The 27,964-nt window shown below is 35.2% G+C and overlaps 2 protein-coding genes and 1 non-coding gene across 4 annotated transcripts in view; 1 reads left to right on the top strand and 2 right to left on the bottom strand.

Moving 5' to 3' along the window:
• Positions 1 to 1,703: 1,703 nt before the first annotated feature.
• On the bottom strand, positions 1,704 to 13,191 carry LOC129246271 (sodium channel protein Nach). Its single transcript, XM_054884962.1, has 8 exons — positions 13,125 to 13,191; positions 10,994 to 11,149; positions 10,293 to 10,499; positions 3,872 to 4,162; positions 2,773 to 3,221; positions 2,574 to 2,700; positions 2,036 to 2,139; positions 1,704 to 1,869 (listed from the first exon to the last, which is right to left on the bottom strand). Exons 2-8 carry the CDS (start codon positions 11,143 to 11,145, stop codon positions 1,733 to 1,735), a joined length of 1,467 nt encoding a protein of 488 aa, XP_054740937.1. The 5' UTR covers positions 11,146 to 11,149; positions 13,125 to 13,191; the 3' UTR covers positions 1,704 to 1,732.
• Positions 13,192 to 13,682: 491 nt separating this feature from the next.
• Positions 13,683 to 13,755, top strand: Trnaf-gaa (transfer RNA phenylalanine (anticodon GAA)). The gene has a single exon. It is a non-coding gene; the product is annotated as a tRNA-Phe (tRNA).
• Positions 13,756 to 20,182: 6,427 nt separating this feature from the next.
• Positions 20,183 to 27,964, bottom strand: part of LOC129243797 (putative inorganic phosphate cotransporter) — a 130,472-nt gene continuing 122,690 nt past the window's right edge. For both annotated transcript variants that reach the window (XM_054881115.1, XM_054881114.1), the window contains 6 exons: positions 24,675 to 24,850; positions 22,944 to 23,033; positions 22,220 to 22,693; positions 21,868 to 22,150; positions 21,556 to 21,797; positions 20,183 to 21,423 (listed from right to left, as the gene is read on the bottom strand). In XM_054881115.1, the coding sequence (XP_054737090.1) occupies positions 21,169 to 21,423; positions 21,556 to 21,797; positions 21,868 to 22,150; positions 22,220 to 22,693; positions 22,944 to 23,033; positions 24,675 to 24,850 (1,520 nt within the window). In that variant the 3' untranslated portion in view covers positions 20,183 to 21,168. The remainder of the gene's footprint in view (positions 21,424 to 21,555; positions 21,798 to 21,867; positions 22,151 to 22,219; positions 22,694 to 22,943; positions 23,034 to 24,674; positions 24,851 to 27,964) is intronic.

The raw sequence follows: 27,964 nt of genomic DNA, 5'->3' as shown, positions 1-27,964 counted from the left end.
TTGATTTAACTTGAACTTAGGTTAGGTTGAACTTTAGTTTTAACTTTGACCAATACTTTGAATTTTATTGTGACTTCATTTCTTTGAATTTTACTCTACCTTCAACTCTAACTTTGACTTTAACTGTAACGCCAATTTTCAATTTGATCTTTAACAACGGTTTTGGATTGGACTTTATATTTATCTTCAACCTTATCTTTATCTTTGACCTTAACTTTATCTTTGAATGTATCTTTAATTTTTGTCTTGACTTAAATTTTGGCTCAGACTGCGAGTTTGATTCTAACTGCGACTATAACCACACCCAACAATAAAAATGGTCTTACCTTTATCATTGCCTTTAGTCTTGACTTTAATTTTGAATTCGATTTTGTCTTTATCTGACATTTACTTTAACTTTGAATTTGACTCTCTTTATATGACTCTGACTTTTACTTTAGCCACAATTTTGAATTTTACTTTGACTTCATTTTCATCTTTGCCCTTGACTTTGACTTTAACTTTGACTTTATTATTAACTTTGACCTTGACTTCAGTCTTAATTGTAACTTTCAATTTGATTTTGATTTAACTTGAACTTAGGTTAGGTTGAACTTTAGTTTTAACTTTGACCAATACTTTGAATTTTATTGTGACTTCATTTCTTTGAATTTTACTCTACCTTCAACTCTAACTTTGACTTTAACTGTAACGCCAATTTTCAATTTGATCTTTAACAACGGTTTTGGATTGGACTTTATATTTATCTTCAACCTTATCTTTATCTTTGACCTTAACTTTATCTTTGAATGTATCTTTAATTTTTGTCTTGACTTAAATTTTGGCTCAGACTGCGAGTTTGATTCTAACTGCGACTATAACCACACCCAACAATAAAAATGGTCTTACCTTTATCATTGCCTTTAGTCTTGACTTTAATTTTGAATTCGATTTTGTCTTTATCTGACATTTACTTTAACTTTGAATTTGACTCTCTTTATATGACTCTGACTTTTACTTTAGCCACAATTTTGAATTTTACTTTGACTTCATTTTCATCTTTGCCCTTGACTTTGACTTTAACTTTGACTTTATTATTAACTTTGACCTTGACTTCAGTCTTAATTGTAACTTTCAATTTGATTTTGATTTAACTTGAACTTAGGTTAGGTTGAACTTTAGTTTTAACTTTGACCAATACTTTGAATTTTATTGTGACTTCATTTCTTTGAATTTTACTCTACCTTCAACTCTAACTTTGACTTTAACTGTAACGCCAATTTTCAATTTGATCTTTAACAACGGTTTTGGATTGGACTTTATATTTATCTTCAACCTTATCTCTTACTTTGGTTTTAATTTTAAATTTGACTTTATTTATAGCTTTAACTTTGACTTTCACTTTGTTATTAACTTTGACCTTGACTTTGACTTTAACTGTGACTTTCAATTTTATTTTTAAACCACCTCTTTGAACTGGAGTTTATCTTCATCTTCGACATTATCTTTAAATTTGGTTGTAATTTAAAATTTATCTTTATCTGTTGCTTTAATTTAACTTTGCCTTCTATTTTAACATTAAATGTGACTTTGATGTTGACTCTGATTTTAACTTTGATTTTCAAATTGACTTTGACTATAACTATGAATCTTTCATGGTTTAAGGCTGACTAAACTTAATTGTGACTTTGCCTCGGCTTGGCATCCACATCCCGGTTTTTTTTTTTCTTGAGCAAAAAAATTGCTTTCCCATTTATGTGCGCAGCTTTTGACGCGCTTTTACCTCTTCTTTGTAGTGTTTTCTCAAAATCACCGTTAAGTAGTAGATAATTTCAACTATCGAGACCATACTTATGCCCGCAAACAGGCTGAAGGCGCTGCCCAAATTTGCTGAAAAAATAAAAGTTAGTAATTTTCAAATTAAGGTAACTTACAGTGGCGAGCGCAACTGAGTGCATACCTTTTTTAATATTTACAATATAAATTCCAACTTTACAAAAAAAACTCATGATGCACTCAATTATGCTCGGCACTGTATATTACATAAGATACTCACAAACTAGAGCGACCATATTTGAGAGCAGATCACGCCTGACACGTCGATAGACTTGATTGTTTAGGAAAATATGAACCACAGTATAATTTTCTTGGATACCTGAACTGTAGTGAGGAAAAATTTGAAAAAATTTGAAAAGTGGTTAACAGTTTTTTTCGTGATTAAATGTTAGAATTTAATAACGCTTTTTAATTTATAAAATAGGAGATTTTATATAATATTTCACGGTCTTTTTTAACAATGCGGAAAGTCTCGTAAACTCGTTTTCTGCGACCTGTAAATATTTGAGACTTTCAATCAGATTTGTCGCTATTCAGCCGGTGGTCTGGAGATATTTCTTACATTTTCTTTAATTACCCAAATATTCCGAAGAAACAGGACTGATCTTGGAACATTTTGAATTGCATTTGATTTCTGTTTTGGAAATTCGAAACTACGAAACATTATAGTCCGGTTCTTAGTGCAGAAAATCAATAAAAGTTTGTCTCACTGTGTAATCTTTCGTAGCAAAAAATGTATTTATTTAGTTATTACTTACTAAAAATCATCCACGGTTGGTATATCGATATTAAATTCTGAACTCGACAGTTCCGCATTAAAGTCAATTAACTCACAGCTATTCGGACAAACTGATTGGTTAGCTTTAAAACGTCCTATAATGCTTGCTATAAATGACATTAAACAATACAATAAATAAGTTTTGAAAATACAGAGTTTTATCGCCCTGCACAACTCACCGAAATTATCCACTAAACAGGGTATATCCTTGAACGAGCAGATGCGATCGTTTGTACGATTTGTATAGAAGAAATACGTCAAACAACCACACATTTTAAGCATATTTCGCACTCGAAACTCAAGCTCGCAATTAGTGTCCATATATTTTCGAAAATATTTGAGAGGAAATTCATGTGGCAGCACACATTGACGTTCCTCCACCGATAACTTTTTAACGTTTCGCGAACAATAAGTCTCTACTGGACGTATGCTCAAAAAGGTTTCTTGTTTGGGCGATGCAAATTTTATTATAGAATGGGCGCTAGGAAAGGCACCGTTGTCAGAGAGTAGCACTTTGAAGCCATTCGAGTTCACACGTATCTCATCAAAGTTTGAGTCATTGTAGTAAAGTACCAGAGAGAGACCTTCAAATACGCCAGCACGGGCCTTTGCACCAGTGTAGTTCATGCTGTAAGGGGAATAAGAATACAAATTATGTAAATAATAGATGAGCATAGCTGTGTGTGCAAATGAGAGATGAAAAGAGGGGGAGAGAGAGGACGGTAGATATATAAAATGCAGAATGAGAGAAAATAAGATTAAGGCTCAATGTTAGTCTTGACTTGCTAAATGGAAACGCCTTGCATTTTCAAAAAAGTTAATATTGCTCATTACTCTTTTCCATACAATTCGCCTTAGCGTATAAATTATATTGTAAATATTTGCGTTTATATTATAAATATTTGTTTCTTAACAAAATAATTCAGAATAATATTGTAAGTTTAGAAAGCTAGCAATCGTAGTTATCTCCAAGCTGGTCCATTGTCTTAATTGCTCTTTACTGTTAACTGCTCTGTTCGCTCTCACAGCAGTCGGTTGGCGCTTGCATAGCAACTGCGAGCGATGCGTATGATGCTCGCTGTTAACTGCACTCGCTCTCACAGCAGCCGACTCACACTTGCATTGTAACTGCATGGAATGTTTTAGAGTCGTATGTGTATGATGTTCGATAGTTGGACAGCACAGAGTATGTTCGTTTACACAAGTGACCAGCAGTTATTTCTGCTTAACTTATATTTGCGGATGTTTATATGCATAATAAAAAAACTTTATTCTCACCCGTATTGGTTGAGGTTGAAGGAGCAGCAGTAGCCAAAGAATGTACGAGAAGCATGGAATAATTTTTCACATTCTACAGTCCGCATTTGAAAACGACATCGAATTAAAAATTGGTCACATTTCCAATGCACGTTTTCCATGAATGCCAGCATGCTTATATTATTCATCTGCATAAGTTTTTCTAATAAATCAATATCGCCTTTGCTAGGGCTATTATCGTCATTTATGAAGCCGTAGGAGATGCTCAAAGCCACGATGATCTGGGTAATATTGAAGCCGGGAGGGAGTTGGCTGAGAAACGTAAGTAGAAATTGTATTACATCATTAATGACAGTTCAAGACAAAGTTTATTTCAAATTAAGATATCATTCTCGATTTTTAGTTTACTCTCTCATGCGCGCTATTGCTCACGAGCATACGAGCGATACTGCTTTGCCATTGGTCAGAAAACACTATGTACGTTCAGACTTCTATGAGTGCAAGTTAAATTTATTTTTGAAAATAAAATAAATTGTTGAAGTTTTATTTTTTAGTTTATTATAATTTAATTTATCTTTATTAAAATAGCACAAGTTTGAATTTGTCTTTACTCTTCAAGGTGACTTTGAAGACTACTTTTAACATTAAAAACTATACTTATTCAATTTATTTTAACAGTTAGATTTATACTTAAAATGAAGAGAGAAAGAGTTCCCCATTTACTATTACAACAATTACAACAATTAAATATATAACTTACATAGCTAATTATTACAGTTAGATAATGAAGAGAGCGAGAGCGAAAGGGGAAAGTTACTTATAATATATAACTCGCCTCTCCTTAAAGAATTCGAGTCTCGTCGAATCTTTTACAAATATACAATCCGAAAATTTAATAGTTTCTTATAGTGATACAGATTTAAATCACAACTTAACATAAAACATGAAATATATTTAAGTTGTTTAGGGGTTTTTTTCCAAGATAAATATTAAACTATATTAGCCATAAATATTCATTTCTTATTCTATAGTTTACATTTTAAAAAAATAAATATAGTGTGATTTAATATAAAAAAATATATTAACGAATAGTTTTCCATGTTTTGCTCTACAAATCCATTTCATTTTTTTTATTACTATTTTTTTTATTTTTTATTTATTTTTATTTTATTTTATAGACTTTAATGGGCGTCTAAATTGTGCAGTGTCTACTTTATTAGGGTTGCTGTGGTGGTATCTGTTAAATCTTTTAGCAGTTTTTTGTCTAATTGCAGTAGGATTTTTAATATATAAATTAGATTTTTGTAAATTAAGTGTAATATTTTCTCTTTTAATATTTTCTTTATCAATGGTTTTCTTTTTAATTGCTTCAGATCTTACTTTAACCTCTTTTAAATTTATATGTAACTTATTTATAAAATCAATTGGTTTTAATTTAGTCGTGCTGTGAATTGTATTATTATAGTAATTAATTGCTTTTAGTACTAATTCTTCAGAGTCATTAATATTTTCAGCGTTTTTTAATATTCTTATATGCTCTAAGAGAGTCGAATGCATTCTTTCTACATCTGAATTTCCTGTGTGCGAATTCGGTGTTGTAAAATGAGTTTCTATATTATTTTCTTGACAGAACAACTTTATAAGTGCATTATTAAATTCATTATCCATAATAATTTTATCAGGTTTTCCTAAAAATGCGATTCGCTCTTCGATTTTAGTTTTAATTGTTACCATATTTTTGTCATTTAGTTTATGTGCCGTTCCTAATTTCGTAAATTTGTCTATTGTTGTCAAAAAACTAGTCTTTTGTATCTGAAAAATATCGATATGTACTATTTCATTTGGTTTTTCTGGTGTTGGAGTATGTTGAAATATTTTATTTATTGGTTTTCTGTCATATTTGTTTTCATTACATATTCTGCAGTTATTACAATATCTATTTATAAATTTTAATAATTTAGGATTATAATAATTATCTTTTAATTCTTCGAAATTCTCCTGGATTCCTCTATGGTTACCTTTAATATGAATATCATCAATGATATTCAATAAAGATTCATCGGATTCAATATCACTTGCAACTTTAGTACAATTTATGAAATTTATTTTATTGTTATTAGAAAATAATTCAATTAATTTGTTCTGTATTATATTATATTTATTATTGTCAAGCTCCGAGTATACCCCAATTTTTCCTTTTTTTATTTCACGTCTAAATAAATCATTCAAATAATGAGTATTATTTAAGTCATTCTCAGACACGTATATTATTTTATATTTTTTAAAAAGTATTTCGGTTTCTTTATTTTTATTTTTAACTATTCTTATTTGCGTCCTATATTTATTAACGATTTTATTTATTCTAAAGAAATTAATATTTAAATATTCTTCCGTACTATGATTTACTTCAACTCTGCTCAAAAAATCAGCTACTTTATTCTCCTTTCCCTTAATATATTCAATATCGAGATCAAATTCATCTAATAATATTTTCCATCGGATGATTCTAGAATTGGGCTCTTTAAGTGAATAAAGCCATTTCAAAGGCTGATGATCAGTTTGAACTACAAACTTTCGACCAAAAAGGTGTGGACGGTAATATTTCACTGACCATACAATGGCTAATAATTCTTTTTCCAGCGTTGAGTAGTTTTTTTCATGTCCATTTAAAGTCCTACTGGCGTAACTTACTGGTTTGCCATCCTGGCTCAACACCGCGCCAATAGCAGCATTGCTTGCATCCGTGGTCAATACAAATTTTTTATTAAAGTCTGGATAGCATAATATTGGTGGATTTGTTAAAATTTTCTTCAATTTTTCGAAAGCGTCAATATAAGATTTGTCATTAATATCAATTTTACTATTTTTTTTTAAATATTTTATTATAGGGCTAGCAACAAAGGAATAGTTCCTAATGAATTTCCGGTAATATCCGGTTAAACCTAAAAACGATTTAATTTCTTTTACTGACTTTGGTAGCTCCAAGTTTTGTATTATATTAATTTTCTCGGGGTTGGGCTTTATCCCATTATTTGTTATGATATGACCAAGAAAGTTTGTTTCTTTCGATAAGAATCTACACTTATCTATTTGAACCTTTAAATTGTAGTCATTCAGTTTATTAAATACCTTTTGCAAGCTTTCTAAGTGTTCGGTTAGCGAGGTTGAAAAGACTAGTATATCATCCATATAAATTATACAAATTTTATTTATATAATCAGCCAAAATGTAGTTTAGCATTCGCTGAAATGTAGCGGGCGCGTTTTTGAGACCGAAGGGCATTCGAATGAACTCGAAGTGACCACGGGGCGTTGAAAAAGCCGTTTTCTCAATGTCGCTTTCCTCCATCAAAACCTGATGAAAGCCTTTCGCAAGGTCCAAGGACGAGAAATATTGTGCCTTACCTAACTTGTCAAATAATGACTCTATATTTGGCAGAGGAAATTTGTCATCCACAGTTATTTCATTTAGCTTCCTAAAGTCTATAACTAATCGCCATTTCTGCTGGTTCGAATTATCGGACTTCTTTTTAACAATCCACAAAGGGGAATTATAAGGCGATTTGCTGGGGCGTATTATATTTTCTTTTAACATTTCATTTATTTGCTTTTCTATTTCATTTTCTAAAATCTGTGGATGCCTATAATTCTTGCAGTATACTATTTTATTAGAAGTAGTTATTATTTTATGTTTTACACAGGTAGTTGTAGTTAAATTTTGGTTTTTAATATAAAACGTCTTTTTATTTTTATGTAAAAAATTTTCTAATAACTTATTTTCTTCCTTATTTAAGTTTGTAGGCATTAAATCTTTGAATTTATCCAGCTCAAATTTTTCTATATAATTAATTTCCTCATAAGAAATGTTAAATTTATAGTCAATTAGTTTTATTTCATTATTATTTACTTTAAGAGTATTATTTTGAAAATCTATTATAGCTCCAAAGGGCTGTAAAATATTTATTCCTATTATGCAATCGAATTTTTTATCAATAAAATTAATTAATTTAACAGACATGGTGCTATTTTTTTCTTTGAATTCATCCGGCACATTTACTATCACTTCATCTATAATAATATTATTACCGACCAGGGTATTTAATAAAATTGGTTTTATTAAACTTTTCTTTATTCCTATATTGGAAAAAAAATTATAATCTCCGAGGGTAGTAGCAGCACCACTATCAATTAGGCATCTTGTTTTTGTATTATTTATAGTTAATATTACTATGGGTAATGATAATTTCGAGGCTGCACAGGAAAATTTTCTGTAACATGAATTGCATCAATTTCCATTGGTTCTTCATTATTACTTAAATGTCTATTATATGAATGATTTTGTCGTAAATTACAAAAATTTTCTAAGTCATAATTTTGGGTTTGTTGTTGATGATTATTTCTGTTAAATGTGTTAAAAGTTTGTGTTGGAAAATTTCTGAAATTTCTGTTACAATTATTAAAACCACCACTATTATTTCTGTTATTACGGCTACTATAATTAGGAAAGTTGCTTGAATTTTGAAATCTTTGAAAAACATTCCTATTTAATGAATTATTTGCATTTTGAAAGTTATTATTTGGAAAGGTATTGTTATTTGGATAATAATTATTATTTTGAAAACTTTTATGCGCAAAACTATTCGCTTGTTTATTATTTACTAGTTTTATATCTTTTAATATATTATTTTCTAAATAAAATGTATAAGCTATGTTAATAGATCTAATATTATTTTGTAGCAAAAGAGATTTAATACTAATAGGTAAGTAGTTTACATAAATATCAAAAATTAGTTTTTCATTATGTTCAGGTGTATACAAAATGTCAGGTTCTAAGCTATACTTTGTGTTCATTAAACTTAAAATTTTACTTAATTTATAATGTAATTCCTCAATGTTCCTAGCTTCTTCGTTTAGTGCGTCACTTCTTAAATTAAAAAAACTTCTTTTTACTCCAAATTCCTCCTTAAGCTTAACTATTATACTTTCCCATGTAGGGTTAAATAAGGTTTCGACCGCCTTTAACGCCTTACCTTGCAGTCTATTGCTTAATACTGTTTTTATTGTCTGTACATGTTCTGCTGGCGTTAGCTGCAACACAGTTGCGACGTCCCTCAGGTAGTTGCTGAGCGTATATTCACTGCTCCCGTTAAATGCAGGCAAGCTCCTCGCTTCACGCAAGCTCTCAGCTAACGTCAAAGCCATTGTGGGTGTTGTTGTTGTTCTAAGCACACGCTGCTCTGCTGCTTTCTCTAATGATAGCTGGCTTGCTTTCTCTTTCGTCTTTCACGCCGTTAGCACTGGAATGCACACCGTACACTTTCTTCTCTTTTTCCGTTAACTTTTAACTTCTAGTAATTTCTTTTCCTTTTTTTTTGTTTTTTTACGAAGCGAATCTTTTTTCTTGTTTGTCAAAGATTTTGTCCGCTTTAAATATATGTATGTACGGTAGTCATATCAATTTGGGCAGTAAAATTGCTCACAAATTATGCACAAATTTGCCGTTTTGCACTCAACTGCGCTAAGTTCAAATTATTTTCAACGATCATAAATTTGTTAGAACTATTCTTTCGGATTAGTTATTACACGAAATATTTTTTTTAGTTTAGTTTTTAGTTTTTAAGTTTACAAAAATTTCGCTTTTTGCCACACTTTAGTAATGTCCACTTGAATTATTTGCGGTTCACATCGGTTTCTTGAAAATTTTAAACTTTTCTTTTGCCGATTATCACTGGATATGTTTTAACTAACATATCCCATCCTCGTCGCCAGTTAAATTTATTTTTGAAAATAAAATAAATTGTTGAAGTTTTATTTTTTAGTTTATTATAATTTAATTTATCTTTATTAAAATAGCACAAGTTTGAATTTGTCTTTACTCTTCAAGGTGACTTTGAAGACTACTTTTAACATTAAAAACTATACTTATTCAATTTATTTTAACAGTTAGATTTATACTTAAAATGAAGAGAGAAAGAGTTCCCCATTTACTATTACAACAATTACAACAATTAAATATATAACTTACATAGCTAATTATTACAGTTAGATAATGAAGAGAGCGAGAGCGAAAGGGGAAAGTTACTTATAATATATAACTTGCAAGTACATTTGTGTGAGAGCTCAGCAAATGGCGCACTAAACTAGCGACGAGCATTCTGTGATACACAAACATACTTGCAGGCACAAGATAAAAGGAGACTAGAGGTTGTGTTTGAACGAATGCATTGCTACGTAAGAGCCCTGTTACCCAAGACTTAGACATAATTCTACATTTCTTAGGTGAGCCTATCATTTCCAAGTTTCTATGAAAACTAAGTTAAATCTAAGTTTTGGCTAAGAGAGTTCCAAAATCAAACGCGAAAGTGGAGAAAAAGTATGACATACGTATGAGAGAGTAATGACTAGGCAAAAGAGTATTGCCGTCCACCACTCTGCCCACTTACAGCGTCTCTAGGTATACTTTAATACGTTGCACATTATGGAGCGCCTCTGGACAGATGGTTACGGCTGGGAAAGTTAGGCTCTCGACTGGAGCATTATCTGTTTCAATATTCATGCGCGTCGGATTGCTGCGGTAGTCCAAGTAAAAGGTGATCACCATCGCAATAGCACAGATGAACATAAGTAAAGTGATGAGCATCCAGATGAAACTGAAAGATGAAAGACATATAAGTTGCTTTTTAATATACATAGGAGTAGGAAGACTGCTTCCTTTCTACTAAAGAAAAACACAAATGTAAGGAGATCTAAATATTTTTCTTTTGAACTGTAGATATGTATGTAGTTCCATTCATGATTTTCACTACTGCGGCATACGCACGAACACTTGGGGAGCGACTGCGGTACTTCATCCTGAATCATTAATATTTCCACCACGTTTTCGAGTATTGTCATAATTGAGTGGACTTCTGCGTGACTACACCACGGTCGCATTCTGGAAAACTACAAGATTTCTGAAACGATGAATCCATGAGGTTCAAATTCAAAAATCGTGATCGAGAACTTTAAGGAAATGGATTTCAACGTCTTGGTCCCAGATATGTACATAGTTTCCTTTTTATGTATTATTATATGAATAAGTTTCTCTCTGTTGGAAAAACGTTTTGCCATATTTCTTTACATGGAAAAACATTCTCTAACTTACCGCACCAACTTGTTTGTATCCCTATCTTGAATATATTTCAAGCCATGTATGCTGGTCGAAGAACAAAATGCCAGCCAAGTGCGCCTGAATGCAGCATAGAGTGGTGACACGGAACGACCAGTTTTCTTGGGCTTCAATTTAGGATGAGCCATGGCGCTGTGATAAAAATAAGGGAATGTAATTTATTAAATTTGAATTTTTATTTAATTAAGTTTGAAAGATGTGATGCGGTAGGGAAGGGAGAGATAGACAAGGTGGCGCAAAATTATTCACCCTATTGAAGGATTTATAATTTTTGCAAATGGCGTTTTACGTCCGTCACATTTGACACTTATGAACTGGATAGCTGCGGTATATAAACTGACAAGCAATACATTATAAAGGGTGGTTAAATTTTAAGGGCCGATGTTGAATGTGCACCACACCTAAACGTCAAATTCTTTTCTGCATTTCATTTGACGGTTTTCAATTTCCGACTAATTCAATTTGAAGCATGGAAAGATGCACAATCGAGCAACGCGCTAAAGTTATTCAGGCTTATTATGAAAACGGGCGTTCAAATCAAAATGAATATCGCGTACATTTTCACCTCAGTTCATTCGTCAATAAGCAGAATTGCCGCATTTGGGTGAATGATAATCCAAGAGTGAATAGTGTTCGCTATCGTGAGATGATAACGAACTTTTTATGGCTCGAATAGGAAGATATGGACGTGGACGATGTGTGGTTTCAACAGGACGGTGCCACTTGTGACACAGCTAACGAAACAATGGCTCTTTTGCGCGAAAAATTTGATGGCCGAATAATCTCACGTCGCGGCGATGTCAATTGGCCGCCAAGATCATGTGATTTGACACCGTTGGACTTCTTTCTTTGGGGTTATTTGAAAGAAAAGGTGTATGTCAATAAGCCAGCAACAATTCAAGAGCTAAAGGATGAGATGATTCGGCACATTAATGGCATAGAACCTCAATTATGCCTCAGCGTTATCGAAAATTTGGACCATCGGATGGAGGTGTGCCGCCGAAGCCGCGGCGGCCATTTGACCGATATTTTGTTCCATACGTAATAATATTATCATCATAAAGAGAAATGAGAATAATTTCCTAAAAAAATTGTATTTTATTCAAAATCAACACTGGCCCTTGAAACTTAACCACCCTTTATATTTATTATTTAATTAGGTCGTTTAATTTGTTTCATTTTTTTATTTTTTTTTATTTTTTTTTTATTTTATTTTTTATTTCATTTATCGTTTTTTGTTAAACTTTTTTAAACAATTCACCTTATTTCATTTACTGTTGTTGCTTAAATTTTTTAAATAATTTATAAAATTTTTTATTGGACTTTTTGTTTGAGTTTAACTTTTTTAAATAATTCCTTTTATTTTTTATTTCATTTATCGTTTCCGCCGTGGTCGAATGGGTTAGTGCGTGACTACCATTCAGAATTCTGAGAGAGAGCGTCGGTTCGAATCTCGGTGAAAGATCAAAAAATTAAGAAAAAGTTTTTTCTAATAGCGGTCGCCCCTCGGCAGGCAATGACAAACCTCCGAGTGTATTTCTGCCATGAAAAAGCTCCTCATAAAAAATATCTGCCGTTCGGAGTCGGCTTGAAACTGTAGGTCCCTCCATTTGTGGAAGAACATCAAGACGCACACCACAAATAGGAGGAAGACCTCGGCCAAACACCCAAAAAGGGTTTGCGTGCCAATTATATATATATATATATAAAATTTATCTTATTTCTTTTACTGCTCTTGTTTAAATTTTTTAAATAATTTATATATATTAATTTTTATTGGATTTTTGGTTTGAGTTTATCTCTTTTAAATATTTTATTTTATTTTTTGCTCCATTTTTTATGATGTTTTATTTTGTTTCTTTTCTAATTTTTTAATTATTTTTGCTGTAATGAGTTAACTTTTAATTTAATTTAATTAATTTGTTGTTTAATTTATTTAATTTTAGTTTTTATTTAATAAGAATCTATTTTTATTATTTGTTTGATTGATTAATTTAATTAGATTAAATTAATTTTTTTTGCATTTTATTTTGACTTACTTCACATTCCATTCACTTAAATACAGTACATTTTACATTTTCTTTCCATTTATTGTCCTTTTTATTACCTGCAAATTTCCGTCGCTTTTCCTATGTTAGTTCGTACTCTTTGCTCTGATTTCGCACACCGAATGCGTTCTCCACTTACCAAAAAATATATTTATCACTTTTATTTCATGTCAATATCGTATTAACATTCAATTAAAAGCGCATCAACATCCCACGAAAACACTTGTTTTCCACCGCACCAGCAACGTGGGCGTGCAGAAACATGTCGACCTCCTCAATTTCCCATCATACTTTGCTCTTCTATACAAAACAAACAAGAGCTTGCCTTATTTGATATGCATACACACAGGTACATACAGGAATGATAGAATGGCGATTATTCTCTCCATCGTGATGTGCATACATACATATATTCCATTGTTCTGCTATAGAAAAGCACTTTACTTATGAGTTTTTGTTGTAGAGCTAAAATTAAATGTGCTTTGTACTGTTTACGAACTTTAGCTAAGTTCTGAACCAACTAAAGCGAATTTAGTGTGACGCTAATGTTGGTTTAATTTTTGGGTGCAATTACAAGGTTGATTTCTTAATGGATATTTGGCCAGATCTTTCCATGTGCCGAAATAGCTCAGTTGGGAGAGCGTTAGACTGAAGATCTAAAGGTCCTTGGTTCGATCCCGAGTTTCGGCAGTCGTTTTAATTTTTTAATTAATTCTATGACTTATTTAAAAAATATTCGAACAAAATGCCGATTTAATTAAAAACATTACATACCATATTTCCCTCAATCAGCCCGTTGGTAACACCATTGCAACATGACCTCCTCGTCGTTTGTTTACTCACTTTCGTTTGATGACGTTCGCAATTTGCTGGCAAAAATAAAAATAGCAGCAGCAAATCTGTTTACCGGGATTGTGTGCTATTTAAGTAAGCGATTTGTGTTTTACGCAAAGTGTTTATGGAATTCAATATGCCGTTGAAATTCAGCTGACACCAATAAATACATATATCTTCGCCTATGTGTGCGTATGTATGTCTGTACGTATGCGAAAATGGTGTACCTGCTTGTTTGTGCTGTTCTTGTGCCGGCACCGGATGTTTTGTGTTGACGAAATTGGTGCACTACATAAAAAATAAAAATAATAAAATAAATACAAATCAAAAACAACTGTCTCAAGTAGCTTGCTTCCGCACACGTTTTCACCAAAGTTCATTGGCTTGCTGTCAATATTGAGCATAGAGGGTCTCAATTGACTGAAATGCAAATAAATGCAGACAAGTGACTGTAAACGTTCTAGAATTGCAAATAACCCAAAGATTCTGACCTTCATAACTGAAATTTGCAAAGTGAAGGCCAGAATCACGCCTTCTTCAGAGCGAAAATAAGAGTTAGTGGACAGCAAAAATACGGCATTGAAAAATGTCTATTTAAAGCTTTGAGGTGATTAGCTGAATTAGGCCTGATAATCAGCTTATTTGCACTATACGACAGGTTGTAAATTTCTGCTCTTAAGATTTGAAAGAGCAGGAAGAGTATAAAAAATGTTAAAGCAAAAGGTTTTTCCTTTCTGTATGACATAGAAATTTTACTTGATGGAAGGCGATCGCTACATGAATCAAACGATAGTGGTATAGTACGTCTAATACATTTTGTAATCTCTGTCATTGACGTCACATCGTTTAGAGGCGCAAATTGCGAGGCACAAACTGACTGGCAAGAAAAGACAGAAAATTTCAAAAATAGGCAACGACCGCAGATGTAAGAAAGTAAAATGGAATACTGAGCGAATTTCAATAGGTGCAATGAGCGACGTGCGTATCAAGAAAGCTTAAATACTAAACAAACTGTAACAAGAAAGACTCAGCAGAAACCATCTGGGCTGGGCTGATGTAAAAGATGCAGTGCATTGAGACAACTAAAGAGAAAATAGGCACACAAAGATGAGTAGTTTGGCGCAGAGTGTAGAGCATCTATTGACACAAAAACGAGAACGAAGGAAATATTTAAATCAGCGGACAAGGCAAAACCTACTTGAATATAACAAAAAAAGACCAGGCTCAAAGAGAATTATAAAACAAAAACAAAAAAAAAAGAAAAACAGGACATCAACATGAAAGTTCAGCATATCGAGAATGATTTCAGTCAAGGAAATTTAAGAAATATGTACAGGGCAACTAGAAGCCAAACAAAGCCATATCAGTCAAGAAAGGTGAAATAATAAAAATAATAACAAAAAACCAATAGAAAAAAAAAACGGTTCACACCGTACAAATGAGACAGCCGAAAACATCATAGAATCACCGGGTCGTAACGAAGTGATAGAAAGTCTGACAACGTTAAAAAAAAGTAAAAGGAGTGGAAGTGACCAAATAAAGGCTGTCCACTTTGACAGCTTGCTCTCCTTCTCAGCGCATACAACCGCTATTGCAACTAAAGTACAGAATCGCAACAAGGTTCTCAAGTCGCTCGCCGGCAGCACTTGGGGCAAAGACAAGGAAATGTTGCTGTCGACTTTTAATGCAATAGGCCGACCGCTTCTAAACTATGCTGCGCCTGTCTGGTCGCCTGGAATCAGCGATTCGCAGTGGACGAAGCTTCAGAGCTGTCAAAACACTGCATTAAGGACCGCGACAGAATGTCTTCTGATGTCACCTATACAATACCTTCAGAATGAGGCCCTAATGCTGCCTATTAAGGAGCATAACAAAATTGCTCAGTAAGCAGTTTCTACTAGAGTGTTACCGCAGGCCTCACCCATGCAGACACCTGCTCGAGCCTGAGCCACCTCCCAGGCACATCAGAAGGCATCTCCTCAACTATGCGGACGACATGTCAGACCAAACCAAACGATAGCTACTGGATCGGATAGTGTGCAGACAGGCCATAAACGGCATTCATCGGGAGATGAAGCTCCCGACCCCCGAATGCGGTTATCGGAGTCCAACCACCACCAATCGCAGACGAAGAGCTCCAACTTCCCCGAGAGTCCCGCGTAACCTTGGCCCAATTATGTTCTGGTTATTGTAGCAGGTTAAACTCCTACTTATCCAGAATTGAACTGGACATACCAGCATATGAACGCACCCCGCACGACACTAACCACCTTTTCACATTCCCCATTAAACCCACTCATCTAACACCCCTCTCCCTCTGGACCCAACCCGTCGAAACAGCTAGTTTCCTGGGCCTACCGTAAGGTGAGCTAGATGAAGGCGACCGGTGATTACGCTACACTGACAGGGCAAAGTTACTGCTACAACAACAACAACAGTAAAATAAAGGCAGAACTTTTAAAATACGGTGGTGAAACGCTCAATAATGTAAAAACAGAATTGATAAGCAAAATTTGGCAAACTGAACAGCTACAAGAAGAATGGAACAGTAGCCTTATAGTACCATTACAAGGCGACAAAATCAACTGTAACAATTGCCGAGGTATTTCTCTCCCTAACACTGGCTATAAAATCCTTACAAACATACTTCACAAAAGGTTGAGCGTATAGGCAGAGGAAATTTTGAATGATTACCAGTGCGTTTTTCGCAAGGGTAGATCCGCAACAGGCCAAGGTTAGGTTAGGTTAGGTAGTGATGGTTGCCCAGAGAGTGGGCCCACATGGAAGTTTGGTTCACCCTTTGTGATACCATTGCAGGAGGGGGAAAAAAGGTGAAGGAAAAAGAGGACGAAAGGGAAAGGTATGGGGAAGGTTGAGTGTTTGTGGACTTCGAACGGTGACTAGTCTGCGGTTGTGTTAACCTCTTTATGTTGCTGATGAAGTTCATGAGATTTTTGTTTTCAATACCTGCTATATCAGCAGGCGGAGAAAAGAAGTGAGAACCAAGATGTTTGAATCTTAGTCCCACGAGTGCTGGGCGGCTGAGGAGCAGGTGCTGAGATGATTCCACCTCATCCTCCATGCAGCTGACGCAAAAAGGACTCGAAGTAATTCCGAGTTTCACGGCATGTATACAGTGCCCCGTGAGAATGCCCACGAAATTTGAGAAATGAGATTTTGTCATCCTCAGAATATCCCTCGAACGCCTCCTATCCAAACGTGGCCAGAAGGACTTCGCGACCTTACACGTTCGTGTACTTGCCCAGCGCACGCTGAGTTGGCGCGATGGCCATCCTTCCAGGAGTAGAGCGCAGGTTGTTAAGTGGATCCCAATCCTCTCCTTTCGCGGGTATACTACCTCACAGGTCCAGCAGTGCCACTGTGACCAGGTTCCCAAATTATTTTTATATCTAAGAATTCTGATGCAATCGAGAGAGAGACCAGGCATTCCCTGACCAGTTTCGAATGCATCATAATAGAGCCTAGGGCCCTAATTGCCGCTTGGCTATCGGAGTAAACATTTACCTTCTTAACAGTTATTACGCAAGTAAGTAGCCAGTCAGCTGATTCTTTAATTGCGGCCACCTCTGCTTGGAACACACTGCAGTGATCCGGTAGCCTGAATTTGAGTTTGATGGGGAGCTCTTTGCAGAATACTCCTCCTCCAACCCTACCGTCCAGCTCTGAGCCATCCGTGAACAGGTTAACTAGGCCCTGTCTCCAAGTGTTGCCCCCAGTTCCGCTTGGACTAAGCGAGGGCACACACTGATCCGTCGACGAGGAGATGAACTCAAAGTTTCTGAGGATGCTGGAGTGCCCATATGTGAGATTCAGCTTATAGCCCCAGCCCCTCAGTCTGATTGCGGTACGTGCAGCGGCAATTCTGCCGTCGATGTCTATAAGTACCACATTTAACATTACATTAAGCGCCAGGGTAGGAGTAGTTCGAAGCGCTCCACTGATTCCAATGAGTGCAGACTTCTGAACTCTCTCTAGCTTTTTAACTGATGTCGTCCTCTCCAGTGAGTTCCATCAGACAACGACTAGACGACTATTATAGAGCCGAAATACAACTCTAGGCGAGAGCCCCCATCTTTTGCCAATTGCGCCTTTGCATCCAAACAAGGCGATTGTTGCCTTCCTTACTCTCTCCTCAATGTTGGGCTTCCACGTTAGCTTACTGTCAAGGATGAGGCCTAGGTACTTGTCAGAAAGCACCAACGGAGCGGCCCCCATCGAGGGTAGTTGAGCTCTGGCTATTTTATATTTCCTCGTGAAAAGGACGAGCTCCGTCTTAAGAGAATTTACCGAGAAGCCGCAGTCTGCTGCCCATCCAACAACTACGTTCAGATATCCCTGCATTAAATCGTACAGGGTATCCATAAACTTTCCTCTAACAATTAATGCCACATCATCCGCGTAGGCAATCACCCTACAGCCCCTCCTCACTAGCCCCTCTAGCAAGTCATTGATAACAATGATCCAGAGAAATAGTGAGAGAACACCGCCTTGCGGCGTGCCCCTGCTCACCTGCCGGCGGAGAGAGACGCCGCCCCACTCTGTCACGACCGTTCTGTCGCTAAGTAGATGAACCTGGAAAGGTCGGCTCCAACACCCAGCAACAGGCCAATGTTTCATACCAATGCAAATACTAATTAGATAAGCGTAGAGTTCGAACTGAATTTGCATTGTCTGCGCATTGATTTTAAGCAAGCTCTCGACAGCATCAATAGGAACCGCCTGAGCGTTATAATGGCTAAACAAAGTATACCACTAAAAATTACCGAGTGATGTTGTACACTTTGAAATCGAAATGGTGAATGCATCACAGGGTTGACAAATTTAAATACTTAGATCTCTTCATAAGCAGTAATGCTGACACTCTCGCGCAAATGGTGCGACAAATAAAGCTTTCTTAGACTTATAAAAGTATGCAAATTTCGATTTCTATCAAAAGCTCAAAAGATGGCTTGTACGACCCATACTAACATACAGCAGCGAGGCAGCAAAAGACATCGACCAAATACTGAGGCTTGAAAGAAAGATACTGCGAAAAATATACGGTCCCTATTGCCGAGATGACAGCACGTATCGGATAAGATCCGATCCAATCACGAACTCGATGCAATGATTCCAAATGGAAAAGCAATGCGCTTTATAAAAAGTCAACGAATCATATGGCTGGGGCACATGTACAGTACTGTCCAAATGGAGAGCTGCCAGTACAGCGTTCCATAGGCAAGGGGTTAGACAGAGAGGTCGAGGGAGACCAATCAAACGCTGGACACTGATAAGATTACAATCAACTTGCGGAAAATGGCGATCGCAAGCTGGAACAGCGTAGTAGCGGATCGATCGTCCTAGCGAACCGTAGCTGTGGAAGCAATGGTCTGCACAAAACTATAGTGCTATAGATGATGATGGTAATTTAGTAGATTTGTGCGTAACTGCCATTTGGTAGATGTCGCGCGTACTTGAAAAACGGCAAATCAACGAGTGTATTTTTGTTATTAAAAAGCTACTCATAAAAAACATCTGCCCTTCAGAAGCCGTTTATGCTGCGTAGTTTAAGGACAAGGGGGAAAAATAAGGTCTATGGCGTTCATATTGGCCACTATTTTTTGAAGGCAGCTAATTTTGAGTACCAAAGTAATAAATAAGTTATTGATTTCCAGGCAATAACACTGTCAGCCTTGAAATCCAATGCAGAATCTCTCTTGCCAACAAGTGCTACTTTGGGCTAAGTAGGCAATTGAGCAATAAAGTCCGCTCTCGACGAACAAAACTAACACTCTACAAGACTCTACAAGACTCTCATCATGCCCGTCCTAACGTATGACGCAGAAGCTTGGACGATGACAACATCCCATGAAGCGACGCTTGGAGTGTTTGAGAGACAGATTCTGCGCAAGATTTTTGGACCTTTGCACGTTGGCAGCGGCGAATATCGCAGGCGATGGAACGATGAGCTGTACGACGACATAGCGCAGCGGTTATAGCGCCAATTAGGAAGAAGAAGAGATTTCCAGGCAAGTTCCACAAGAAAAAAAAAAAGAAAAATAAAAAAACATTTTAAAAAATTTCAGCCCCATTACCTTTTTTTGTTGTTTTTTTTTTCCTTCCTCACTCCTCTCGGGAGCATATGAGCTCGACAAGACTCAGTCTTGCGTTGGTTTCGTTAATCTGTTTTGGATTTCTGATAGGGTAGCTGATTAGCCTGCCGCTACCAGTCCTAAGTAGTGGGAATGCCCACCTGTCGTTGGTTAGTTAAGTAAAACTACCGTTTGTGGTTGTTATAAACCCTCTTAGAGCTTTTTGTTTTTTATATTTTATTCATTTGATTTTGAAATAAACTTTTAGTTTCTTTAGTTGCTTTCATAAAGAATTTTGGAAAAAGTGTCTTGTGTAGTAAAATTTTAAATTATGGAAATTTTTACAATTTGTCTTATAAATTAGATTGTCACTCATACTGATTGTTGCTTAGTTTGTTTTGTCTGCTTTTTTTTAACTTTTTGTTTTGTTACACTTCTACTACTGATTGCAGTTTGTCTATATGTCTACATATATCAAATTAGCTTTATTTTCTATTAAAATTCCATTACAATTCCATGGTAAACGATTCCACATTTTACTTGGCATACGAGTTATTTTTCAATTCCTGGCGCTAAAGGCACTCATAGGATTTTTTAAATTAAAGTAACGAAGAAAAATCAGTTAATAACTCGTTTGCAGAGATGCCAACGGTGTATATAATAATTATAAATTAAATATTTCTTTTCATTTTTAGATCAATTCTACTTGCAATAAATTAACAATTTGCGGTTTAAGGCCACATACAAAAACACCATCACTAAATTGGCATCACTTATGTATTACATACTTTACTTGGGTTGCATACTTTAAGCGGCAACTGTCTTTTATCCTGCATTCTTTGATTCCCTGCGTAAAAGCCTGAAAATATGCTTGCACTTTAATGCTGACTCATTCAGGCTGCTCACTTTCCACACACTGACTATTTGCTGACACTGATAGTGCCAACATTCTTAATGCCTGCCCCGCCCACTTTCGTTACCATAAACATATGTTTTACTTATACACACATACATTTTCAACGCGCTTAAATTCACTACAACTTAATGTTAAAAAAAAAAATATTTTTAATTTAATATTCTTAAACAACTAACTGTCTAACTGTTTTGTCTAACTTGCACAGCTTCAAGTAACGAAAGCGTAACCAAATGTCGCCGCTCTCGACGCATCATCACTTATTTATTGTCCCGTTTCGCGAATATTCGCCGTCGCCACAGTCAAGCCATTGTCCACTCCAGTTAGGAATCGTGGATTTGCGCCATTCGACGTCAAAGTCGTTGTTGCTGGCATAACTGAGGATGGCTCCTTAACATCATTGGCTGGATTGTCCCACCATTGGCGTTCACCAGAACCGAAGATGTTATAGAAGGTAGCGCAGAAGATGTACACGAAAGCGGCGATGAAGAAAACGATCTGCCACTGTCCCATGGTCGGCTAAATGTTCAAGAGGAAGCGAAGAGAATAAAAACTTGATCAGTTCACAATTGCATGCACAGCAGCGAAGTAATGGACAATTTAGTAGTCCATAAAAGTGGACACTTTTTAGTAGATCATAATTTAGCTCACCTTATTATTGATTAAGTTTCCAGCGGCAATGGGCGCCAACAAACCCGCCAAGTTCGCCAAACAATTGGTGATGGCCATCAGGAAACCGGCAAAACGTGGCGACAGATCCAAGTGATTGATTTTGAAACCGGAGTAGATACCACCGTTAAGACCCACACCCACCGTCAGAATGGCAAGCGTTAGGGCACGATCACAGCCTGTGTATGAGGCGAAAATAAGGGCCAAACCTGGACCATATTGACCTGTAACAGAAAATTTTTTTAATTATACAAATAAAAATTTCCATTAGTTCATTGCAAAGCTGCCACTCACCAATACTGTTGATAATCTTTCTCGTCGCTGTGTGTGTGAAACGTTGCGATGATATCATCCAATCGGCAATCACAGAAATGAACATCGAGAAGAGCCACATAGCCAGATAAGGTAGCGCCGAGAGCAAACCGTTGGCCTTCAGCGAGAAGCGCAGCACTTGTTTCATGTATGTGGGCAATTCTGTCATTAGCGTCTCATAGCCATAGTTGTGGCCCATATGGGCAAGCAGAATGGCATAGAAGGGCAGGCACTTGACGATGGATTTGAATGGAATTGCAGGTACCTGAAATGATGAAATGACAAAGTGTAAATTAGTGTGAGTTCGAGCCCCAAGTCGAATTCCCCCACTCACCTTTTGATCGCCTGTACCCCATAGACTTGTATTGATGTACTTCTTCTCACGCTCATCTATGCGTGGATGTGATGAGGGATCCTCGTAGACCAGCCATAGGAAGGCAATCGACCAAATCGTACCGACAGCACCGAAAACATAGAAAATCGATGGCCAACCACCAGAAAAACCATATTCGGCTAGCAGACCCGACAACGGCATAGATATGATTGTACCGAATTGTGCGCCAGCATAAACGGCAGCACCCATACGTGAACGCTCGTTCGGCGGTATCCATTTGGCGAGCAATGCATGCGTACACGGCACAATGGGACCCTCACCGAGACCCTGTATGAAACGTACAATACAGAGACCGTAGACGCCGCCTTCGTAAGCGGCAACTGGTACGAGGAAGGCGAATACGGAGTTGATAAGCATACCCCAGCCGAGGAAGTTCATGGCGCCGTATTTCTTCGCTAAAATACCGAAGGGAATCTAAAAGAGCGTGCGCAGAGAAGAGGTGAAATAAGTAGATGTATTAGAATTTTTAATTTTCAATTAATAGTTGAAGTTAACGGATGGAGGCAAATGTGGCAGAATTGTGTTAAATGTTGTTTTTGGTTTGCAAAAAGCGTGCGAGTTGAGTGATCTGTGTGTATGCTATGGTGTGGCTTGTCACTTGAGTCGAATTTTGAAAGAGAGTGAAATGAATTTGAGATATTTCTAGTCGAGATAAGAAACGAACCTGTGTTATTACATAACCGTAGAAGAATGACGATAATATGTAGCCCTGTAAACTCGAACTCCATGCGAAGTCACCGTCTTGTCCATTTTCCTGTTCAATGAAAGAAATTTACAAATGAGTACCTTTCTGTATATAATAAATAAATGCTTACATATTTCTAAAAATATCTTCAAATAGTTAAATAAATTAATAATTGGCAATAAAAATAAAAGGAATGCATTTTTCTGAAACCTAATATTTTTGTCAGAACACTGCTTATTTATAGAAGTGAGTTTTTTAAGGTGCTGCTTTTTATTTGATGCTTGAAATGTAATGAAAAAATCGATTTGTAAATATTTATCTAAAAAACTAAAAAATTGTTTTAAGTGTAAATTACATCTGATCGCCTAGCCACTTTGTCAAAATTTGTTATATTCTAGTAGGCCCCTATTTAAGGCATCTCCTCACTAATCCGCATGCTTTTTAATAACTTCGCCGCCTGCTTTATTATCATTAAGGCTGAGGTTTGCCGGCTCTGAATGGCGAAGTCTATAGACAATAATTAAGGATATATTCTTCTCCACATAGCCAGAAAAATGTGGTAAAAGTCAATTGAAACAAAAGAAAAATTGGAAGGCAGCTGATGTCACAGGCGAGGCTAATGAAATTTTAGGGTTTTGGAGCACTTGATTTGGTATTCTCTCTTCTTTCAAACTCTATCTTCATGAAATCATACGGTGATTTAGAGACAACAACAATGGCTAAAAAGGCTCCATGACTGACCGAATATGAAACATGGCCAAGAGTGCACTTAACGTCACCTTTGTAGGTTTGGCTGCGTGCTACTTCATCGGTCAAACGCTTCTGTATGGTTTATGAAAAGTTGGCAGATTCGGTATTCATTTTTACTTCGAGGTAACCCTAAGCCAGCCATTATAATTTGAATCAAGCCGAGTTCTTATAAACCATTTTGATACACCTGTCTGAAGCTTTAGTGTTCAATTGCTTAGCATGAGGAATATTTGTGGGCAGTTATAGAGAAGAGTTTGGGAAAGTTGAAACAAAATGTCTAATGGCAATGGTATGGCCCTAAGGTAAACTGGTAAAACGTAAAATTGTTCATATTTGCCATGTGAGCCCACTTTGTAAATAGACAAATGTTTGCGGAGTCACATAGAAGCTGGAAGTGGGTTGTCCACTGGTTGATTATCTACTATTGACTGTGTTTTCACGTACAAGAGATGGATTGTTTGCTGGTTGATAAGAGGTTGAGCATATCTTGAGTAAATGCCTGGTCTTGCTCAGACAATGATTAGAATATTTCAAAGGACTTTTATTATTTTTATTTGTTTTTTCTATTTCTTACTTTTTTTTGTAATTTGTTTATAAGGAAAGCTGAGGCATCTGAGGTGAGAGTTAGTCACAGAGGGTGCTTATCTTTCAACTATATACGAGGTGGCGCAAAATTAATCACCCTATCAGAAAATTTATAATTTTGAAAACGGCGTCGTACTTCAATCGTATTTGGCACTTGAAAACTACACAGCTGCAGTATACAAACAAACAAGCGAGGGAGCGCTTAAAGGTTAAACTACAAATTTTCATCACTCAAAATAAATATTAGACTAAAGAATGTTTCATTTTACAAGACTAGTTTTTCGACTCTTAATTTTTGGAATACTCCTTTATTCATTTTTTTTTTTTTGCTATTCTACATAAATATATACCTATGTATGCATCTTTAGTACTCACCACAACCGTCAAATTCTGATCGGGGCATTCATCATCCAAGACGACATCTTCGCTGGTAATGGCTGTGTGGTTGACCATCGCCACAATGGCTACGGACATATTTGTGCGCATCACATAGGCATTGGCCATGCCCAGGAAGAGCATGAAGGTGACAAAATAACGCGTTGAGCAACATCCTGAAATGAGAAGAGCAAAAAAAATGTCTAAGTCAAAAGTACAAGTGGGGGAGGTTTGAATAAATATATACAGTTTTTGTACTGAGCAATACTTATGGAGTACTTGTATAAAATGTGTTTAAAAAAAAGGTGCGTGAATAAAATAATGTAAGCAAATCTTGTAGTGCTAAAGGAGTACTAAAGTATAACTAAAAAAGGAGTATAAATAGTGCAGTAGTAAAATAGTGTTGCAATATAAAATTAGTACTAAAACACAAAAATAGTTCTAAGAAGTAACAGTAGTGCTAAATTATAAAATAAGTACTAAAATACACAAATAGCTATTAATTATTTAATTATAATAATAGTACTAAAATATGATTATTAATTAATAAAATTAGTACTAAAATATAAAAATAGTACTAAATTACAAAAATAACCTAAATTACAAAAACAAACCTAAAATATAAAAATAGTACTAAAATACAAGGGCAGTACTAAAATGCACAAGTAGTAATAAATTATAAAAATAGTATTAAAATACCTACAAAAATAGTACCAATCAAGAAAAATAGTACTAAAATATAAAAATAGTACTAAAATTCAGACTTGACTTAAATGCAAAAATAGTACTTAAGTAAAAAAATACCAAAGTAGTACTAAAAAATGCAAAATTGTAAGCATTTTTATTGTTATTTTTTTAACGGATCGCTGCAGTAATCCAGTTTTCTACGAAATTCTATGCTAAATCTTAAAATATGCAATTAGTACTAAATTTTAAAAATAGCACTAAAATGCAAGAACAGTACTAAAATGTAAATGTAGTAGCTGTCAGCATACAAACACAGTACTAAAATACAAAATAGTACTAAAATACAAAACTAGTGCTAAAATACAAGAGCATTACTAAAAGTCTTAAGTAGTACTAAATTATAAACGAAGTACTAGTACAAATTGACGAGAATAGTACTAAAATGCACAAGTAGTTCTAAATAACAAAACTATTACTAAAATACAAGAACAGTTCCTAAAACCAGAAGTAGTAAAAAATTTTGAAAGTAGTACTAAAATACGCAATTAGTACTAAATTTAAAAAAATAATACTAAAATGTAAAAGTAGTAGCTGTCAGCATGCAAAAACAGTACTAAAATGTAGAAATAGTACTGCATTTCAAAACAGTACTAAAATACAGAAATAGTACTTAAGTAAAAAAATACGAAAGTAGTACTAAAAAGTGTAAAATTCTAACCGTTTTTATCTCTATTTTTTGAATGGCTCGCCGCAGTAATCCATTTTTCAAAGAAATTGCATGTTCAGGCACCTTTAGGCACCAAAAATACTAGACGCTAATTGGACATTTGATTCATATACTATATTCAAGCGAGCGTCGTAGACGCGACTCAATTAGCGAGGCGGTGTGCTGCTCAGCACGTTTTGAAGTGAGGCGCTAAAAGCTTGTGAATTGGAGTGAATCGAGGAACTATCAACATGCTGACTATTTGCGCTTCAAGTATTGGAAGCGGTGCTAAAAATAACTAAGAAATTTTCCAAAGCATAATAAGAACTTTTATTTTGAGATAATTAAAAAAAAAACATATAGAAAAAAATCAAGAATAAATCATTGCTTTCAATGCCTGCCCATGGCATTATTTAAAGCACAGTTTTAGTATTTGTGGCATTCACAATTTCCTCCTATTGCTAATTGGCTTGCACCAGCGTCACTGATCAGAATCAATACAAGTGTTTTGCTCAGGAAAACAGCGTTCTTGAGATGCTGCGCGTGTGGTAGATTTGCAAAATGATTTCTGCAAAATGATGGATTTATTTAGGTAAGTTAAATATAAGCGCAGCAGGAATGAGCAGATATGTATGTATGCCTGCAAGCGAATTCATGTACTTTTTTGAGCACTCAATGACAGGCTATTAAAGTGCTTTCAAAAATAGACCAAAACAATTGCAGTTTTGCACTAATTTGGCATGCTTTTCGAATATTGAGCGAACATTTTTTGGCAGAGTTTGTTTTTTTTTGCTCAGTAGCAGCACAGCTATTGGTTTAAAAATAGCGCCACGAGCTTGACAAAATGGGTGTTGAAAGTTGAAATAAGTAAAAAAAGTATATAAAATAAAAACAAGCAAAAAATGTATGAAATTTGAGAAAAAATTATTAAAAAATGCGTACCCTAAATTTAAAATATTTTTAACTTTTTGTTTGTTGCTGAACATTCATCGAAGTTATCCGGACTAGTAGCAAAAGCTTCACTGCCAATTACTTAAATATTTTTTAAATATTTCTAAATTTAGTAAGTTTGTCTACTTAGTCGCAGTTAAACGGTTTTATAGCAACGCTAAACATGAAGAAATAACCAGCTGTTTAAATAATTTTTTTTCACAAGAATCACAGCAGGGAATTATTAAATGCACTAATGAAAAAAGCTCGAGTCTTTGCGCATTTACTTTTGTGCTTTAATTTGGTATAATAGTGAAAGCTAAGTAATAATGAGCTTTTGTGCTTTCGCATAGAAGTGATATTGCTATATAAGTGACCTACTTGCCACCTATATCCAGAGACTGATATGAATTATAGAGTAAGCAATTAGCTAAGTAAAGAAAAAAATACCAAAAATATTTGTCTCGGTGAAAGCTTCAATAAAATATGCTTCGAAACTAATTTCGCTTGAGGTTTGTTATTGATTTGCAATTTTTTTTAAATCCAATTTATAGTACTTTTTCTAGTATTATCACAACTATTTTCCAAGGTTTGGCAATTCTTAATTTAAATAATCTGCTTCTCTGAAAGCTCGAATGAAATTTGCTTTGAATTTCGCTTTGAGCCTTTCGTTTAAGCATCTTCTCATATAAGTGTATTCTGTACTTTGAACTAAATAAAATCGAGGTGAACTGACAAGTTTAAACCAATTTTATGGTGTGAGACAAATTTCGACCTGCTAAGTTCTTTTTCAAATTCTACTTTAATGGAGATAACATTTTGGCTTCAGAATTTTCGAGCTTTTATAAAGAACTTTTCAAAAGACGCGCCTAGATTTTGTTTTGAGGTAAAACATGTCAAAATTTAAATTCTTTCAGGTTTTACTATTTTTATTCAAAAAACGAAATCGTTGTTCGTCTCTTAGACT

Source organism: Anastrepha obliqua, chromosome 4 (assembly GCF_027943255.1).
Source record: "Anastrepha obliqua isolate idAnaObli1 chromosome 4, idAnaObli1_1.0, whole genome shotgun sequence".
Lineage (NCBI taxonomy): Eukaryota > Metazoa > Arthropoda > Insecta > Diptera > Tephritidae > Anastrepha > Anastrepha obliqua.
The sequence above is the reverse complement of the archived record's forward strand: the minus strand, read 5'-3'. Positions and strand labels throughout refer to the sequence as shown.

What these genes read in the sequence shown, in the direction of transcription:
- LOC129246271 (XM_054884962.1), bottom strand. Translation starts at nt 11,145, where the DNA reads ATGGCTCATCCTAAATTGAAGCCCAAGAAAACTGGTCGTTCCGTGTCA. An exon ending in AAAGTATACCTAGAGACGCT is followed by an intron (nt 4,163 to 10,292) that starts GTAAGTGGGCAG and finishes TACGTTTCTCAG; the next exon opens with CCAACTCCCTCCCGGCTTCA. An exon ending in CCAACCGTGGATGATTTTTA is followed by an intron (nt 2,140 to 2,573) that starts GTAAGTAATAAC and finishes TCCTCACTACAG; the next exon opens with TTCAGGTATCCAAGAAAATT.